The sequence below is a fragment of the Eucalyptus grandis genome, chromosome 2 (genome assembly GCF_016545825.1).
Source record: "Eucalyptus grandis isolate ANBG69807.140 chromosome 2, ASM1654582v1, whole genome shotgun sequence".
NCBI lineage: Eukaryota > Viridiplantae > Streptophyta > Magnoliopsida > Myrtales > Myrtaceae > Eucalyptus > Eucalyptus grandis.
The window spans coordinates 58,222,981-58,235,258 of record NC_052613.1 but is presented as its reverse complement, the minus strand read 5'-3'; the positions used below and the strand labels follow the sequence as shown (position 1 = coordinate 58,235,258).

Genomic DNA, 12,278 nt, shown 5'->3' with positions numbered 1-12,278 from the left:
ATTTCTCTTTGAAACCATTTAAGTGACTGTTTTTTATCCGATTTAACACTTAAATATGAGCTGGCAAAATTTCTTAAAAATAATGTGAGTACTATACTGAACTTTTAACACTTCTACTAATCCTAATAGGTATTCTTACATTATCTTCAAACTAAAATCAAAATTTACATAAACATGTGCAATTATCTTTTTAACATTTATTACCAAAACATGGATAATCGCGTTAGAGATTTATTACCGGAATATGAAACCCGAGCCTGAAAATTAGAGATTTGCTAGCTAGCATTAAAGAGGTATTCGAGTGACCTTTGAAAACTTAAAAACTTGATAGAACTCACGCACCAAGGTGCCACGTAATTAAATCTCGCGCTGAGTTCTACGCACATTATGTTTGAACCATTGAACATTAGTCATACTTAATATCGCAATATATCCAGTTTAATCCAGGAAAACCTATTTCGGTCATTTTAATTCGTGTGGACGAAAGGAAAGTTTAACTTTCAGCTGAAAGCGTCTCTCCGACGAGCAAATATCATCCAAGAATTGCATTGAAAGAGAGAAATCGATGTCAAGCCAAAGTCAAGAGACGCGGGCGCGTGCTTCTTTCGTGAGGGGTTCATTCCGACGGAATATCGTCTTTGAAGTGTACCCTACGGCAGCCAAGTAGAGGACTAAATCCAATAAGCACCGAAAGCCTCCATTTCAGTATTTTGGTTTCTTTATTGTCTTGCACAAAGGTACAGGAGCCGGTCTCCTCAAACAACTCAAACCACGGAATAGTGTGGCACATGTAGGGGTTGCCATTCTACGCTGATAGCGAAGTTTGTAAAAGTAAAACAGAACCTCACCAAGTTCAGGTTGGAATTATACCAAAATACCAAGCAGAGAAAGTGGCAGAACAAATGGTTGGCGCAGGGAAGATTGACAGGAGTCTGCTTTGATTTCTGTCTCCATGTTCCACAAGGCCGCATTCAGATCACAAGCAGTCATGATGTGTACTTGAGGTATTCCAGCAGATCCAATATGAAAAAGAAGCACTCCAAACAAATACCCAGGAAGACGTCGCAAATCAAAATTCACCAAAGAGAACGCAGGTCTGCCCAATTGCTCTCTCCTTGAGTCCATTGTGTCCCCTACCTTCCTAAGATAAATGTACAATCTGCAGACGCAATAGATTCACATGTATCATCCAGTAAGTATGCTATGCTATGCTTGTAAATTTCTTGTGCTTTACGCAGGCATGTCTAAGCTTATGATAGTTGTTTCTATAATGCTCCAACGAGAAGCACAGCTGTCTTATAGCCTCCCGCTTCTGCTCTGCACTTTCCAAGATCATACCATCTCGCCTCTGGATCTCTTCCTCCATCTCCTTGGCTCTTCTTCTCCATTCTTCCACCACCTTCTGCAACCCTTCAGAAGCAGCAATCAGCTCAACGTGCTCCATATTTAACTTCTCCAACTGCCTATTCTTTTGATCCATCTTATCCTCGTTTGACCTAACCTCTTCCTTGAGCCTAAGGACTTCAGCATCTAGCTCGTTTCTCTCAGATAGGAGCATGTCGTAGCTTCTCTTTAAATTTTCCAAGCAATCAGCTCCTGCAGACATCTCTGCTTTCATATGCTCGATGACTTTGTTAAGCCGTTCTTCTGTTCCTTCGCTCTCAGCTTTCACCTTTCTGATTTCATCTTCTAGATAGCGTCCCCGTGACTCCTCTTCTCTGAGCTGCTGCTCCATGTGGCTCCGTTCTTCTAGCAGTCTAGATATTTCAGCCTTGATCTGATACTTTTCTGGAAAAATCTTCTCCTCAGCATCAGATACCGCAGTTCTCAGTTCCCTAATTTCATGATCCCGGTCTGATAAACTTGCTTTCATTCTTAACATTCTTTCCTGAAATTTCGAGACCTCTCTTTTCTCAGCATTATACTTAGTTTTCCAAGTAGAAGCGTCTTTTTGAGCCAATTCAAGCTGATCCTGTGAAAAGCAATTTTTCTCTGAGGATCTACTGTCCTCAAGCTCTTTTTTCAAACTAGCTATTTCGGTCATTCCATCCTGAAGCTTTTCTTTTAGGATTCTTATCTCTTCCACCAAAACCTGATTCTTACTACCCGGAAGCCGTGACTCCAGAGTCTCATGTATGTCCAGCTCAACCTCCTGCATTTTAGTATCTCCCTTTGTCAGTTTAAGTGCATCCAATTCCAACATGTCATTATCACATTCCTTAGAACCATATTTCTGGAGCTGAATCTTTAACTTAGCGATCTCCTCCTCCGAAAGGCGGACCTTCTCGTTTGCAGTTTTGAGCTCCTTCTCATACTTCAAGGTTATGGATGCAATATCATCGGAAGCATCATATTTTACTTCTCTCCGTAAACCATCTCCATTTTCTTCCCGCTGCATCTGGACCCTCTCTCTCATGTCCCGGAGTTCATTCTCCAGCTCCATCACTTTCAACTGTAGCCCTTGATCAATGCCACTGCCTGAATAAACTGAGTAATTGTTAACTGAGGAAGAATCACATTCAGGCTCAGAATCTGTCAGTGAAGATAATTCATCTCCTTCTCTATGAAAACCATCAGAGTTGTTTCCACCAGAACCTAGGAAGAAGTCAAAGCCAGCAGCTTGAAGCCCAGATCTGCGGCGACCTAGCTTTAAATCAGGAGAGGGCAATGAAGAAGGCAGTTCAAAACCGATGTCTGAGATGCCAGAGCCCTGAGATTGGAGATCTGAAGGAATGTTTCTGCGCAATTCTCCAGTCAGGTGATCATAACGCTCTGCTAGAGACCTATACATGCGGTAGAACTCCTCCACATGGGAGATCAAATCAGGCCTTCTTTTATAGTACATTTCAGCCTTTTTGGCAAAAGAATCTGCATCTTCTTCGATAAGTTTCAGCATCCTTTTCACGCCCTGGTCCATCTCTGATGTCAAGGACCGTTTCATCAATATTTTTATTCTATGACTTAGATGGGAAAACAATTGAAACATGGATTCAACATTTAAGAATTAGGGAAAAGAAAATTAATTCATTATCTCTAGAAAGACAACATAACAGGAACACAACACAGATGGGGAAATCAGCCACACTAGAACTAATTAGGCAAGAAAAAAAATACTAAACAGTCATCAATATCATGGGCTATGCACTCAATGTACTCCAAAAGTTGCAGGAAATTTGGGTCGTTGCAAAAGTGGACGTCAAATCTCAATATGCATTGCAAATCCAGAAGCAGATGCATAAAACCCAGGGAGACAAGAGTATGCTTTTAAGGCTTGTGAAGCTAATGCAGTGAAGAGAAAGCTGAGGGCACATCAAGTATGAACGAGAGGTTAAAAAAGTTAAGGTTCAAAATGCTACGCGCTAGAAAAGAGAGAGCCCACGGCCCGTCAAATTTTCTGAAAGCACCTCAAACTTGTCCTGCAATCTAGCAAAGTGTCAAGGGCATGGTAGCATAATTGGATAGACCGTCAACATTACGACCGGGGTTCCATTGTCATAGCACATAAGACGTACATATGCAGTGAAGCACGGTAGATATACAGTAAGTGGGAAGGAAGCGCATTACCCTCGAGATTGTCGGCCAGCCATTTGGAGTTTTTGGCACCAATATGACTATCCCACCACCAAGAGTGCGACTTTCTGGATTCCGTTCTCTTCATCGTACTCGGTCGGAGAGAGCCTGAAAGATGAATGAAGTTCCTTTAAAATGAGAAGGCGCTAAAAAGATGCGGACTTTGAAAAGAAGAAGGGCATTCCTAAGTTGCTGACGTTAATAGGCCGAGAGAGAAGTTGCGGGGTCGTGATGAGCACGAATGAGGTTTGGACCCGACCGAGCGTGGGCCACTTTTGCATAACGTGAAGCCCACGAAGATAGAGAATATCTGAACAGTCGCGGCCGGGCGGAAGGAAACTCCTGGAAGGCAGATGCATTTTGACCACCGAACAGACAAACGCCAGCTGCACCAACGTGTCTATGAGCCACCCACTATACCGTCGGTTTTTTTTTTTTCCCCCATTTATAAATTTCTTAAAGAAATGAGGTAGTATTCTTATTCATTGACAGGAAGAACATGAAACATGAAATTCGTAGGCGTGTTGCGTGGAACAACATGACAGCAGTGACAAGAACTGCACAGCGATGCGGATGCGGATCACTGGGGATTGGAAGCAAATCCAATCTTGAATGGTTTACATGGAATGAAACCATCCATCGCGCAAAAGAGAAGAGAGAGAGAGAGAGAGAGAGAGAGAGAGAGAGAGAATTAAATCAAATGCATCAAAATACAAATCAACAGATGGTGAGATCTACCAACCTGCCCTGACTGCTTCTGCCGCAATTCCCAGCCACAACAGATGAGTGGGTTGAATTTGAAGAGAGAGAGATAGGGGGGGATGGATCTGAATATGAGAAGGGGTCTGGGTCTGGGTCTGGGTCTGGGTCTGGCTCTACCCCTCTAAGATAGCAGCACAATCACTGGAAGAAAATTGAGTCCTGATGGGGTGGGAATTATGACCTTCCCCTTCCCCTTCCCCTTCCCCTTCCCCTCTTCTCTTCCAGTCTCTCCCTCTCCCTCTCCCTCTCCCTCCCAAAGGAAAAGAAAGCAGGTTATCGTTTGAACGCGGAACCGACTTCTGGACTTTCACCGGCTTGCCTTTGCCGACTTCCACAATTTTCGGGTTCAACTTCAAAAGCAAAGAAAAGGACTCACGCTCTCTCTCTCTCTCTCTCTCCCCCCGGGTCAAACCCATCAACTATTAATCAACCAATTAACTGGGAAAAAAAATAAAAGGAAAAGAAAGAGAGAAGCGCGGAAGCCGCCCCATGATCGCGACAAGAAAAATACGAGCGACGTGCTCCCGGACTCCGACAAATACGATTTTCCCATATCGTGCGGATACGTGCATCTCCCTCCCCGCCACGCGACGTGGCGGGACACGCCGCGCGTCACATGGCACCCAGGTTAATGCATGGATGACGGGCGGACGGATGATAATAATGAAATCGCATATCATCGCCATCTGGACACGCTTGTTCCCCACCCCCCCGATTCTAACCTCGCGCGCTCCGATCGTACCTTTGTGAGGAGAACCGGCGGAACAAGCGACAAATAGTTGCGATGGAGACGGGCGGAACAACCAGCACGAGTCATGGTGGGGAGCATCTACACCCACACTGCAAAAGCCTCGGCAAAGACAAGCAAATGGGACGCCAGAACTGCCCCCAAAATCGGCCATGGAAGGAGCTGCTTCTTTTCTTGCTCCAATGTTCTTCCTTAAAATATTAAAGATTGGTAAACGCGTCCGTCCGACCTGTTTTTCAACCATAGACAAGGTCCTTATACATTCGAAACCCGTCTCATCCAACATGCTCTCTCTCTCTCTCTCTCTCTCTCTCTCTCTCTCTCTGTTCCTCTCGTCTCGCTCTCCTTTTATGTCGCTATCCTAGTAACGACCTTGGTTTCCTTCTTTCCTTTTCAACATTTGTTAGGCTCATCTCTTAAAGAATCGTTGTAGTAATAGGAAAAAATGACTACTCAGAGCCGGACAGACTCGGGACCCCGCTAAACACCGAGTGGGCCGATAACGTTACGTCCATATCTGGTCCTTCTCTGTATACAGATCCCTCCTCACCTCTTCATATTCTACTCTACGAAGTTTGTGCCTCAATTCAATCCCCGCTACATCTTTTGAATCTCACGTCTCCCCCATCTTATCATCTACCTGAGGGGTTAGAGCAATAAGTGAAATTGCAAAGATTCCGAGATCAAGCACACCATCCCTTTCTCATAGAAGTAGACATCCAAGAGGAAATCATATTCGAGATTTATAAAGGTAAAAAGAACAAATTCCGAAAGTACAAATATCTTTAGGAACATAATCATGCACAGAGTCACTGCCGTCTTCAAGTTCTCCAACTACCCTTGATCATTTGTAAAATTCAAAATCAGTGTCAGGCTTCTTGACGTTCGCACGGTATCCTTTCTCAAAATCCTTAGGCAGTATAACATAGCGGTTCTTCCTAACAGCATGCATCCCAGCTTCTTGACAAATAGCTGCAATCTGTAAAATCAAGAGTTGAACATACATCCATATCAATAACATAAATGACTGGGAAATGAAAATGCTATTGGTTTGACAACAACAATCACACTAACCACCTCAGCAAAAGGAAGACCATCCCTAACCATAAAAAGAGTACCTATCGCTACGGCTGTATAAAGACGAGTACGGCCCACCACCCATGTCAAGTCCCAAGTGCTGATACCATTCATCCCCCCCCCAAAAAAAAAAAAAAAAAAACTTTTCTCTTTTTCATCTGTGCGTGCATGAGCATTGTAAACCTAGTACTCAGGGAGGCATTAGAGTTATAAGTCATGGCCCACAATCTACTACTTTAGCCTGGTCAGACCATGCCTATACTTCCAACACACCGTTAACTGGACCCAGTGAAAGCTAAAACTTTGTATGTGAGAACATCTGTCATGCCATTAAGCAGAAACCATCAGGTTTTCTAACTACAAAGCAACATATTTTAATATTATGCTGTTGAACATTCCCTAAAATCACAGCAAACATGCAAGCAACACAGCATACAATTAACAAGGCCAAGAAGTTCTGCAGTGGAGTTGAAACTGCAGAAGGAGCACAACAATCAGACACAAAAGCTCTACCCACTATGCAGGCCCCTACTCTTGGAAATTCAAGAACAAGTATAACTTGGTGGAACGATAGACTTTGGAGAAGAAATAAAAGACATATCAGAGACAGATAACAAAGTTATGAGCTAGCCCCACTTCTCAACACCCACCACCCTGTTCTGCTGGTTCCAAAGAGCTCGTAGGATGCTGGTAAACTAATGAATTAACATTTTACTTTCGTGGCCAGAAGACAAAGCAGATTTGACATATCAAAGGATACTTACTTCATACAGAACCAAATGGTTAGTTAAAAAAATAGCAATCGAGTCAAGAGCCTGCAAAATGCATAAACTAACCTCAGCAGCACTAATTTTATCTGGCCGAGAAACATAGTCTTCAAGGTCTACCTCATCACTTAGGTTCATCTTAGCAGTGCAAACCTGGAGGGAGAGAGAGAGAGAGAGAGAGAGAGAGAGAAAGAGAAAGAGTGTGAGAGAGAGAGTGTGTGTGAGTGGGAGTGAGAACATCTGACCATCTTGCAAGACACCGGACGTCTATCAAGGTCAAAGAAAAATGAGAAACCAAATCAACACGCAGTCTTGATGGTAAGTTCTTCCTATGCCATGTATTAAATACTGCTTCACCAAAGGGTACCAGTTGTAGGCATCCATACAATAACAATAACTCCTTTTTTTTAAAGCAACACACAATAACACCATTAATCAAGGAGTTATAACAAAAGGTGAATGACTATAACCTGGAACACAAGCCTCTTCTGTCGTCTATCGGGTAAAGGGAATTCAATTTTACGGTCAAGCCTTCCTGGTCGAAGAAGTGCAGGGTCCAAAGTGTCCGCACGATTAGTTGCCATTATTACCTTAACATTAACAGTCTGGTCGAACCCATCCATCTAAAGAATCCAACAATCAAGAGTTAGAAGGGTTGACTTGAGAAGACAAAACAAAGATTTTACTGATTCCCATGTTCTGGGTCTGTTAGGCATGCTAACCTGGTTCAAAAGTTCCATCAAAATACGTTGGACTTCTCTGTCAGCTCCAGTCTGAGCATCAAATCTTGCTGTAGCAATAGCATCAACCTCATCGATAAAGATAATAGCAGGAGCATTCTCCTTCGCAAGACGAAAAACATCACGGACCATTCGCGGACCCTGAAAAATAGAAAAGGCAACCAATGAACATTGCAATCAACCTGCACACTGCTCAGGCTTTTGTTGTTCTTTCTATTCTTTCCTTAGGTTGAAAGTACAAAAATGTACAAGCTTCCTATGACACAGAATAAGAGAACACAGAGATAACATTTAGTCAGAAGTAGAACTTGAATCAAGAAGAGTCCAACAGTCATACCTCACCCAAATACTTTTGAACAAATTCTGAACCAACAACTCTAATGAAGGCAGCAGTTGTATGATTAGCAACAGCCTTGGCTAGCATAGTTTTGCCTGTCCCTGGTGGACCATAGAGCAGAACACCTCGCGGTGGATCAATACCAATTTGTTTGTATAGTTCATGATGAGTAAGAGGCAACTCCACTGCTTCACGAATCTCTTGCTTCTGAATGTCGCATCCTCCAATATCCTGCAAAAGAATTTCTCGTGAGGGGGGAAAAAGCACTTGGTGGTGTTTGTATAAATCTACTAGAGAATTGGCAAAATGCATCCATAGCACTGCTAAGCTCGCAGCTGAACCAAAAGTGATATAGCTACTTTAATAATAAGGTGATTTGCAACAATTTGGCAAGTGATGTACTGGTTTGTCGTGCCTAAAATTTAGTCACATGATATCTTACACTTAAAATACACCCACTTAGTGAGATAAGACTTAATAAGAGTAGTTACACACTAAAATGACTTAATCAAGAGCAAATATATCCATATCACAATAGATTTGGGAAAATAAGACCCCATAAATTGCCAAGTAAAAGAGCAGCCACTGCTTGTGTCTCTAGCAGCAAGGCAAATTAACTAGAGTGTACGATTCAACTAGATTTGGTCAAAAATCCAAAATTCAAGGGTTCATATAGTAGCTTTTTAGATTCTAACTGTTGAAATTTCTTAGAAATACTGATTCTACTAATTGCATGCAGGAAGTTGGTCTTCAGTGCAAAGAGAGAATAGCCCAAAAGAAAGGAAGCCTATGGGTACAACCTTTAGACAAAACATGTCCACTCAAACTCAGAAAACAATCACTAATTGTTGGAGCCAATCAAAGAGTGGACCAACGAGGACCCAGGAACACTCAAACTTCTCAATATTAGTATATGGCCTTGATATCAAGAAAAGTTTGCTATAAGATTCATGTTAGAAATTTCTATTAGATATCAAAGTTTAATAGACTGCATCAAGCAATTTTGAATAAAAATACTTCAAATCAAGAGCTACAACAGAAAAATGACGGTGGGACCTAGTTGCAAATAGCAGGAAGTGAGTAAAATCTCAGTTTTGACATTGCATAATTCAAAACATATCTAATGGCATTATCGGATCCATAGGTTCTTCAATGAGATTGATTAACGCTAATGGTGTGTTTCCTAGCCTACGTGAGTCAGATGGGACATTTCACATCTTATTCATCACAAGTCAATGCAGTTTGATCCAGACTGATAAACCTGGATAACTTTGGAAAAAATATGGAGACAGGATAGTGGCTCGAGGGTTGGGATAATTTTCATCCAAACGGATAGAATACGAAAATTAAGAAAATTGAAATCAGAAAGATAAGAGCATATACAGAGCATAGGAGGGGGAAAAAGCAATGCCGTCATCACCAGACCGCAACATTGGTGGCCAGATCTCTCTCTCTCTTTCTCTCTCTCATCTTTGCAAATTTTCACAACCAGGTTCATATAGGGTAAGAAAGGAAACATCCCACTGCATAGGAGGGGGAAAAAGTGATGCAATCATCACCAGAACGCAACATTGGTAGCCAGATCTCTATCTCACTCTCATCTTTTGCGAAGTTTCACAACCAGGTTCATATAGGGTAAGGGAGGAAACATCCCACTGCCTTGTATAGTCCCTTAACCCTCGCTACTTAACGAATAATGCAATATACGCAATGCACATGAGAGTCATGGGAACTACCAATATCCAAAAGGGCGTCTCGAGATATTTTAGAAGGGATGCACTAAAGGGGGCAAAAAGAATCTCATAGAAGTCTTGCCTAGAGTTCACCATGCGTCATGATATCCTCGCAATTGGTAAACAACACAAAACACCGAACCCTCTCATTCCCGATTTCAACGAGAGCGAATAATACCGAGTCTCTCGGCCTCCTGCGAGAATCTATCAAAGATCAGGTGCACCGGTACTGTCCTAGAGGCCATGGAAGTGGAAAACCCTAACTTAAGTGAACTGAAGTAGGCATCAAATTCCAGCAACCTAGCGCACGGGAAAATTGGAAAAGGCCGCAATAGAATATAGAATCGGAAGGGGAGAATACGTTGTAGGTGACGTCGGGCTTCTCGGACTGGCTGAGGAGGGAGATGCTGGAGTCGGCCTCCGGCGGGAGAACGTCGACGAGGGCGTTGGAGTGGCGGTGGAGGGCGACGGAGGCGGAGGGCTTGAGGAGCTCGCGGTTGATGGTGCTGAGGATGCGGACGTAGTAGTTGGAGCCGGTGGTGGAGCCGACGATGCCGTTGTTCTGGTCGACCATCTCCATGAACTGGCCGATGACGAGGGGGACGGACTGGATGCGCTTGACCTCCTCCTGGGCGCGCAGGAGCTCGCGCTTCAGGTTCTTCTGCTCGTCCTTGACGTACTCCTCCTGGATGTCGATGAACTCCAGCTGCCTCTCCAGCGACTTGAGGCGGCTGTACAGATCCTCCTCCTCCGCCGCGGCCACGGGCGACTCCATCGACATCCTCGATATCGACGGCGGCGGAGGCGGATCGGATGGAACCAGAGCTGCTGCCGAACCTGCCATGCCTTCTTCCTATATCAAATCTGCTTCCGCTGGATGGATTGATCCGTCTCCTCCTTCTCTTTCCCCTCTTCCAAGTTTTCCCCTCGTCTGTTCTGACACAAGGAATGCATCGAGAGTTAAAGTTCGAAAAACCCAAAAAAAAAAAAAAGGAAAAGCCGGGCCTTTGGCAATTGAGCCCTCCGGCCCACCAAAAAAGAAAATAGGCCCAATCCGTCGATGATGCTATTACAAGAAGTAATCAAAGAACATCGTGCCACAAAAAGCAACTTGGATAGCTACTACAAGTTACTAAAGGTCCAATGTTCAGACAATATCAAGAACAAACATTCAAAGTCTGATGCTTAGCTACTTGAATAGCTACTACAAGTAACCAAAGAACAAGTCTAATGTTTAGACAGTATCAAAAACAAACATTGAAAGTCAGATAATTGTCAATATCCACTTTTTCTTCTATTCAAGAAATCTTCAAGCCATAACTTCTTCAACTTAACACTCTTGAATGAATACTTTTGCAACTCTCTCCTTGTCCACTAGATAATCAAAGGCATATGCAAGGGTAGCTTCATCAAAACCTTCAACCTCCATTACTTCTTTGTAGAGCTCAGCAACATCCAATTGATTTTGACTCATCTTTTTTATTGCATTAGCAACCTCTCCAATTTGCTCCGAGAGCATTGCAAACCTATCATCATTGTTAGTGGCATGACTTTGCTTTCTATTAAATCTTGAATGATCTTCTATTCCTTTCGTAGTATTGTCATTACCATCATCTAGTTCAATTAAGAAGTCCGAACCGCCGAAAGAAGGTAAGTCGATGTCTCCAAAATTATTTTGCAAAGCATCCTGTGGCCATGTCTTTTCCTGCCACCAAAGCGAGTTCATCATACATCTCAATTTTCTTGTTCAAATACTTCTCATGGGTAGGATGTGCCTACGAAAAATCACAAAAACACAAGTATATAAGTAGGTAAATTTGCCATTTATGATTACAGTAATCCTTACAATCTACTCGTCATCTATCTCTCTTAATTTTTTTTTTATAATTAAAGAGCATATGACACATAAGCAAACAAAATTATTGTAGCCTACAATTCCTACATATCTCAACATGCTACATGTATAATAAATGTCTTGAATCAATGAATTTCTAGTTCCCTAAATATAACAAACTATAGCATACCAAAGTACATAAACTTAACGAACAATTTTTGGATATCAAATGCTAAGAGTATTAAGTTATATAGAAATCTGAAAAGCACATTACCATTATTTATTCATCATAAACTTCCTTCCGAACAATTGTGATCATCTTCAAGTTATGGTCCCACTGAAATCCACTCTTAACCCGCAATTTTTGGATGGTAGCCCAATTGTTTTTAATAGTTCTAAGATGATTGTCCACGTGATTAGGCTCACATTCAGTCTCAAATTTCTCATTTATAACTTGAGCAACTTGAACAAAGGAAGATGGTTTAAGGGTGGTTGGAGGTTTATTCCCTTTGGAAGCCTCATAAGCTAGTATCTCTAAAAACATACGCTCCATAGGTCTTGACCATCTAAAATGCTTGGACTTCCCTTCTCTAGTCTTGCCCATTGCTACATTATCAGACATATCCCATGCAAGAAATTGTGATAAACAAAGAATAACACAATAACAAACATCATTTGACTACTGAGACAAGGAAACATCACTTTGATAT

At 42.4% G+C, this 12,278-nt stretch overlaps 2 protein-coding genes across 4 annotated transcripts; both read right to left on the bottom strand.

The window, feature by feature from the left end:
- Positions 1–672: 672 nt before the first annotated feature.
- Positions 673–5,279, bottom strand: LOC104434146 (protein NETWORKED 4A). 3 transcript variants are annotated; one of them, XM_010047129.3, is made up of 3 exons: positions 5,075–5,279; positions 3,565–3,678; positions 673–2,919 (listed from the first exon to the last, which is right to left on the bottom strand). In XM_010047129.3, exons 1-3 carry the CDS (start codon positions 5,232–5,234, stop codon positions 1,202–1,204), a joined length of 1,992 nt encoding a protein of 663 aa, XP_010045431.2. In that variant the 5' UTR covers positions 5,235–5,279; the 3' UTR covers positions 673–1,201. The 3 variants fall into 3 exon arrangements, with proteins under 3 accessions (XP_010045431.2, XP_010045432.2, XP_039163297.1); XM_010047130.3 differs by lacking the exon at positions 5,075–5,279 and adding an exon at positions 4,313–4,974; XM_039307363.1 differs by lacking the exon at positions 5,075–5,279 and adding an exon at positions 3,768–3,946.
- A 481-nt stretch (positions 5,280–5,760) lies between these two features.
- LOC104434145 (26S proteasome regulatory subunit 6B homolog) lies at positions 5,761–10,682 on the bottom strand. The gene is made up of 6 exons (XM_010047128.3): positions 10,096–10,682; positions 8,002–8,232; positions 7,647–7,805; positions 7,395–7,547; positions 6,994–7,077; positions 5,761–6,059 (listed from the first exon to the last, which is right to left on the bottom strand). Exons 1-6 carry the CDS (start codon positions 10,576–10,578, stop codon positions 5,925–5,927), a joined length of 1,245 nt encoding a protein of 414 aa, XP_010045430.1. The 5' UTR covers positions 10,579–10,682; the 3' UTR covers positions 5,761–5,924.
- Between the last annotated feature and the right edge of the window lie 1,596 nt (positions 10,683–12,278).

What these genes read in the sequence shown, in the direction of transcription:
- LOC104434146 (XM_010047129.3), bottom strand. Translation starts at nt 5,234, where the DNA reads ATGGCCGATTTTGGGGGCAGTTCTGGCGTCCCATTTGCTTGTCTTTGC. An exon ending in CGCCGGTTCTCCTCACAAAG is followed by an intron (nt 3,679 to 5,074) that starts GTACGATCGGAG and finishes TTCATCTTTCAG; the next exon opens with GCTCTCTCCGACCGAGTACG. An exon ending in GCTGGCCGACAATCTCGAGG is followed by an intron (nt 2,920 to 3,564) that starts GTAATGCGCTTC and finishes CCTTGACATCAG; the next exon opens with AGATGGACCAGGGCGTGAAA.
- LOC104434145 (XM_010047128.3), bottom strand. Translation starts at nt 10,578, where the DNA reads ATGGCAGGTTCGGCAGCAGCTCTGGTTCCATCCGATCCGCCTCCGCCG. An exon ending in AGCCCGACGTCACCTACAAC is followed by an intron (nt 8,233 to 10,095) that starts GTATTCTCCCCT and finishes ATTCTTTTGCAG; the next exon opens with GATATTGGAGGATGCGACAT. An exon ending in TGATGGAACTTTTGAACCAG is followed by an intron (nt 7,548 to 7,646) that starts GTTAGCATGCCT and finishes TGGATTCTTTAG; the next exon opens with ATGGATGGGTTCGACCAGAC.